A 6,010-nucleotide genomic window follows, 5' to 3' on the forward strand; every position below is an offset into this window, starting at 1 on the left:
CGGCACTTCCCTGGCACCAGATGGGAGCCTGCGCCTGCATGTGCGGGTGAGCCAGGACGGGGAGCGCCAAGCCTGCCTCATCACATTCGTTGCCACGTGACAGCCCATCTCTGGGTGCCTCTGCTGCCTGCAGGGCTTCACTGCCCCGATCCAGGCACACATGGTCAGCAGCAAGCCCCCCTTCCTGGGCCAGGAGTGGCAGCGCAGCGGCAGCCAGGTGGGCAACAGCACTCCACGGGCTGCCGCATTTTCCACGCTGTGTTTGCTGCCTACCCTTGCTTCGATGGGTGGGGTGTCTACTGAACTTCCAGCCTGCCCACCTGTCTGCGGTTTGTTCCTGCAGGAGCTGGCTGCCTTGGCGGCCCACTGCTGCCAGTCTGGCCAGCCGTGGCTCACGCTGGCCGCCGTGGCGACCACCACACACCGGCTGGAGGTGGCGGCGCTGTGGCGGGACCACGTGCTCAGGCTGCTGTGCCCGCCTGCTGGGGAAGACAATGGCCAGGCAGCCGCAGCTGAGGAGCAGGCCATGCCGCAGGTACTTCGAAAGCAAGCAAGCTGGCCGATACACTGCCCTGCAGCTCCAGGCAGGAAGGCGCGATGCACTGGGTGATGTCTGGGCTGCATGGGGCCCCTCTGCTCCCCTCTTTGCCGCAGTCAGAGGTGGACCAGCTGGCGGCCGAGCTGAGGGATGCGGCTGCTGTGCGCAGCAAGGCTGCCTTCCTGCTGCAAGAGGCCGCCTCGCCAGTGGCAGCAGCAGCACCTCAGCGCCAGGAGGGACCAGCCGTCCAGGTGGCGGCAGGCATGCTGCCACTTGGCTACGTGCCGCCAAAGGACCCGCAACCCCGCCCAGCTGTGCCCGCTCTGTCGCCACAGAATGCCCATCTCCAGCCTCAGCAACCTGCAGCCTTCCCTGGGACGGCTGCATACCCTGCCGGTGCAGCGGCAGCTGCAGTGGCAGCCGCTGCGCCCCCAGGTGCCGCTGGCACAGCTGCCGTGGCCAGCAGCAGGAGCTCAGCAGGGTCGGTCTATTCCCTCATGGGCAGCCTGCTCACCCAGGCATCCCCTGCCCCGCCTCCCCAGCCCGCCCAACAGCTGACGCCGATACGCGCCTTGCCTGCGTCTGTGGCAGCTGCTGCACCCGAGCCTGCACCTGCTGGGCCTTCGGCACCAGAGCAAGCCACCCCCACATCTCAGACGGCGCCCCAGAGCGGCGGCGCCGCTGCCGAGGGTGGCAGCGGCAGCGGCACCCCTGGCAGCAGCAGGTGGCCTCAGCTGCTGCTGTGCGCTGCCGCTGTCTTCGCCGACAGCTCGCCCCCGGCAGCACTGCTGGCAGCGCCTCCGCCCTCCCAGGACGCACGTCTGGCGCTGAGCAGTGGCATGGTGGCGGAGGCAGCTGCTCCAGTGGCCTCAACTTGCAAGGCCGCCAGGGCGGCGGCGCCTGCGGACCTGGATGTGGAGGCTGAGCGGCAGGCAATCAGGTCGCTGTTCGATGAGTCTGATGGCGAGGGCCAGGAGGAGCAGGCGCAGGAGGGGGCGCCGCAGCAGCCAGCAACAGCAGAGGGGCGCGCTGCGGGCCAGGCGCGGAAGCGGGACAGGACCTGCGACAGCGACAGCGAGGGCGGCGGCAACAAGCGGGCGCGTGGGTGATGGAACTCAACTGCATGAACATCTCTATCAATGTTTACTGTCAGCATTTGATGAGCTTCACGATATTTAAAACACATGCAATTTGAACAGCACCGACAGAGATCGGTTACAGCGCTCGGGTTCAGTCATTCATGAATGGTGATCATCAGTTGCTAGGGGCCATTGCCGAGTGCGCTAAAATCTATAGCTTATCATGTCATAAGTAGTTGGTGAAAAACAACAGCAATCCTTCAGCAGGAGGTAGGTAGCATCGCTGTCAGCACCAAGGAAACCAGTACACCAATACAAAATTCAAAGTCAGGTACACTTGCATCGAGAGGGTTTTGCTGTGAGTGAACGATGGCTGGGCCGGCTGCGCCGGCCATATCAGCCCCTGTGCTCCGCCACCGCGGCGCGCAGCCTATCGCAGACAGCCCGAGCGTCGCCCAGCAGCATGGATGTGTTGGGCTTGTAAAACACGGGGTTGTCTGCTCCGGCATCTGCAGGCAACAGCACAAGCCGTTCAAATGCCTGGTGCATCAGACAGGTCCCACAGCTGCACAGCCCCCGTGCAGCTCGCAGCGGGCGGCACCCCATCTCCCTCAACCACCCATCCCTCCTGAGCTGCCCATTACTCACATCCTGCGCCCATGGTCCGCTTCATTACGATGACGTGCTTGCTGCGCCACACCTCGATCACCGGCATGCCTGCACCGGGAAGCAACAAGTGCAGGAAGGGCACAGGTGGGTCGCCAGCAAGCAGGTCAACATGCCAGGCATTTGCCCCAACCTTGCAGCGCCGCCGCCCCCGCCACGCCACGCCGCGCTTGCCTGCGATGACCGAGTGTGGGTCCTCCAGGGCGGCAGAGTTGACTGTGTCGTTGGCGCCGATGACCAGCACCAGGTCGAACGACTCCATCTGCAGGCAGGGAGGGCGGTGCCAGCGGTGCGGGCGGTGCGGGCAACATCAGCCCATCAGACAACAAGCAACGGCGGAGGAACAGGGCAGTAAGCATGCGTGGAGTGGCATGCATGCTAGGTAGGCGGCTGCGTACCTTGGGGTTGACCTCATCCATCTCCTCCACAATGTCGTACGGCACACCTGCGACGGTACGCACGTTGGCACAGAAGGTCCTCAAGCACTGGCGGGATGCGGCACCAAGCAGCTCAGTACAGCAGGCGCCCACCTGCCTCCGCCAGCAGCACGTTGAGCTGGCCGGGCATGCGGCCCGCCACGGGGTGGATCCCAAACCTGCGGGGAGGGGCCCAGGGGCAAGCGGCTGCATGGTGCACCAACCAAACAAACCCACGCATGCACACTGCCCATCCAACCACAGCCCACTCACTTGACCTCGGCCCCCGCCGCCCGCCGCTGCTTGGCCAGCTCGGCGATGGCGTACTGAGCATTGGCCGCCGCCAGGCCGTAGCCGGGCACAATCAGCACCGAGCGGCTGTGCAGGATGGCCTCAGCGGCCCCCGCCACATCAATCTCCTGCAGGGCGGGAAAAGTGGGGGCGGGGGGCAGGGTGGAGGGGAACTCCGGCACAATGCAGCGCCAGCTGGCAAGCAGGCAGGCAGGCAGGCAGGCAGACAGGCAGGCAAGGGGTGGCGGGCGTAGCTAGCGCTTTCGGCGCCCCGGCCCAGCTGGCTGCCTCACCGTGTGCGAGCCCTGGGCCTGAGCGCCCTTGCCGCCCTTGCCGCCGCCGCCGCCGGTGCCGTAGCCTCCCAGGATGACGTTGGCCAGGGAGCGGTTCATGGCGCGGCACATGATGTAGGAGAGGATGGCGCCGCTGCTGCCGATGAGCGCGCCCACACACGTCAGCAGGTCGTTCTGCAGCATGAAGCCCTCGGCGCACAGCGCGTAGCCGCTGCAGCGGGGGGTGGGGGACAGAGGGAGGCGGGTGTTGGGGGAGGGACGAGAGAAGGAGGCGAGGAGGAGGCACTTGTGCCGGGCTCCGGCACACTCTGGGCTGCCTCCATCCCACAGCCAGCCTACTAAGCCAGCCATCCGCGCCCCACCTGTAGCTGTTGAGCAGGGTGATGACCACGGGCATGTCTGCGCCGCCGATGGAGGCGGTCATGTGGGCTCCCAGCACGCCAGCCAGCCCGCTGGTGGCGGCTGCCCTCGCAGGAAGCAGCGGCGGCGGCGGCAGAGATGAGTTGGCGGGTGCGGCAACGTGAGCTGCCAGCTGCTGGTGCTGAGCATGAGGCACATAGCGCAGCAGGCATGGCGCAGCAGGCATGGCGCAGCAGGCATGCCGCAGCAGGCATGGCACAGCAGGCGCACCCAGGGCGGCGATGCCCACAGATCGGTCGGTGGTGGCCTGCGCCAGGAAGGCGTAGGCTGCCGCCACGCTGCCGCCCAGCAGCAGCAGGTTCCACACATTCTTGCCTGCGCACGGCCCAGCATGCGCAGCACACATTGCTGTGCAAGTCCCGTGCCACAAGACGTGTGGGAGGAAGCGAGGCTGCAGGCGGCTGGATAAAGCAGCACAGGGCCGGAAGCTGAGGACGGGACAGGCAGCCGGCCACAGGCGCCGCCGCTCACCGGGCAGCCGCAGCGGCGCCGACTTGAGCAGGCCGTGCAGCTTGCCGAAGGCCACCGCGGAGCCGGTGAGTGTGATGGCCCCTATGAAGGCGCCCAGCAGGGTGGTCACCAGGTGCACGCCGTCCACGTGCAGCGGCTCTGTGGCAGGGTCGTCGGGGAGAGGACGGGGTGCAAGATGGGAGGGAGTAGGTGCCACGCGCAGAGGGCACCCCCACCACCCCAGGCAGTTCCTCTCAGTTCCTGCCACACGCCACATCACACATAGCACACTCCCGGCCTCACCCCCCGCCAGGTAGCTGCTGATGGAGGTGCAGACGGCGGCCAGGCCTACAAGCGAGTGGAAGGCGGCCACCTGGGGCAGGAAAAGGGGAAAGTGGGGGAAGAGGCTCAGCTACTGACGGCTGGGGCACCACCCCGCCCACCCTGCCAAGCAAGCCGTAGCATGCCAGGGCCTGCCTGCTGCCGGCCCGCCCACCAAGACCGCCCGCCCCGCCCACCCACCATCTGCGGCAGGCTGGTGATGAGGATGCGGCGGGCCACCGCCGCGCCAGCCAGCGCCCCGGCGACCAGCAGCGCCAGGATCTGGGCATAGGTCTGCGGCACCGCCGCCAGCGAGCCCAGGGCGGTGGCCACGCCAATGAGTACCCCCAGCATGCCCAGCGTGTTGCCTGCAGCAGTACAGGCAGGCGGTGCAATGAGCGCGAGCGGCGCTTGGGGTCTTGCCGCACCGATGGCAGGGCGCTGCAAAGGCTGCCCTGTGGCGGCACCACATACGGAGCTAAGGAACAGGCAGGGGCCCAACGCCCTCTCAACGCACCGAGGCGAGCCGTGTTGTGGTGCGCCAGGCACGCTATAGCGCCGATGCAGAGCCCAGTGGCGGCCAGGTAGGACAGCGCCTCCATCTGGTCATACCCTGCCGCCAGCATGGAGGGAAGGGCGAGGGCAGAGCAAGTGAGGCGGGGCGCCAGGCAGCAATGGGCCGCACACTCTTCAGTGGGCTAGCACACTCGCCGATGTCTGCCCCAAACAACGCCCGCTGGGCCCTGGAACGCCCCGCCAGCCCGGAAGCAGTCAGCTGGCTCACAGCCATGCCGCCGCCGGCAGGCTGCACCGTGGGCAGCACAGAGCAGCCAGCCCTCTGCTGCCCCGCGCTGAGCCCCAGCACACCCAGCGCACCCGCTGCGTGACCTGCCCCGTAGACTGCCAGCGCGGCGGCTGCGGGCAGCGCGTACAGGTGGTTGAACTCTGGGGGGTCGTCGGGGCGCTTGAACATGTCCCATGTCCAGCATGCGCTGCGGGGAGGGTGGCAGGCCAGGGGAGGGAGGGAGGGGCAAAATGGGGGTACGCGTGTGATGAAATGGCTGTGACATGGCTGTGTGGGGAGGGTGTTTGGCGCCGAGAGCCAGCCTTGCTTGTGAATGGAACAGCAGGCACTCCCAGGCGCCGCTCTGTGGGCAGCAGGCGCCGCTCTGTCTCATGCATCACACCCGCAGGCAGCCCACCTGCGTGATGGTGAACCCTCCGCCGATGTTGACTGCCGACACCGCCACCGCCACCGCGGCCAGCGCCTGGGCTGCGCTGCCGGGCACCAGGCCGCCGCCTGCCAGCACCATGCCGCCCACGGCTGTGAGGCCGGAGATGGCGTTGGTGACGGACATGAGGGGGGAGTGGAGGGCGGGGGTGACGCCCCACACCGTCTGATAACCGCAGATGGATGACAGGCCAAACTTGGTGACCATTGAACTGCATGAGGGGGGGTGGGTGGTGGAGCGGGGGAGAGGTGTGTTCTGGTAGGGTGGGGGTGGGGGGGTAACGGGCCTCGAGTAGTGAGCAGGT

At 67.3% G+C, this 6,010-nt stretch overlaps 1 protein-coding gene across 1 annotated transcript in view; it reads right to left on the reverse strand.

Moving 5' to 3' along the window:
* Nucleotides 1–2,013: 2,013 nt before the first annotated feature.
* CHLNCDRAFT_34729 (hypothetical protein) overlaps nucleotides 2,014–6,010 on the reverse strand; it is a gene marked incomplete at both ends in the record, with an annotated part of 7,695 nt that continues 3,698 nt past the window's right edge. Inside the window, 15 exons of the mRNA XM_005849795.1 lie at nucleotides 2,014–2,126; nucleotides 2,266–2,317; nucleotides 2,447–2,545; nucleotides 2,682–2,728; nucleotides 2,814–2,878; nucleotides 2,973–3,118; nucleotides 3,284–3,494; nucleotides 3,646–3,745; nucleotides 3,914–4,018; nucleotides 4,175–4,312; nucleotides 4,457–4,526; nucleotides 4,676–4,842; nucleotides 4,992–5,087; nucleotides 5,351–5,466; nucleotides 5,660–5,917. Of these exons, the coding sequence (XP_005849857.1) occupies nucleotides 2,014–2,126; nucleotides 2,266–2,317; nucleotides 2,447–2,545; nucleotides 2,682–2,728; nucleotides 2,814–2,878; nucleotides 2,973–3,118; nucleotides 3,284–3,494; nucleotides 3,646–3,745; nucleotides 3,914–4,018; nucleotides 4,175–4,312; nucleotides 4,457–4,526; nucleotides 4,676–4,842; nucleotides 4,992–5,087; nucleotides 5,351–5,466; nucleotides 5,660–5,917 (1,783 nt within the window). The remainder of the gene's footprint in view (nucleotides 2,127–2,265; nucleotides 2,318–2,446; nucleotides 2,546–2,681; nucleotides 2,729–2,813; nucleotides 2,879–2,972; nucleotides 3,119–3,283; nucleotides 3,495–3,645; nucleotides 3,746–3,913; nucleotides 4,019–4,174; nucleotides 4,313–4,456; nucleotides 4,527–4,675; nucleotides 4,843–4,991; nucleotides 5,088–5,350; nucleotides 5,467–5,659; nucleotides 5,918–6,010) is intronic.

This window comes from Chlorella variabilis (genome assembly GCF_000147415.1).
Source record: "Chlorella variabilis unplaced genomic scaffold CHLNCscaffold_5, whole genome shotgun sequence".
Taxonomy (NCBI): domain Eukaryota; kingdom Viridiplantae; phylum Chlorophyta; class Trebouxiophyceae; order Chlorellales; family Chlorellaceae; genus Chlorella; species Chlorella variabilis.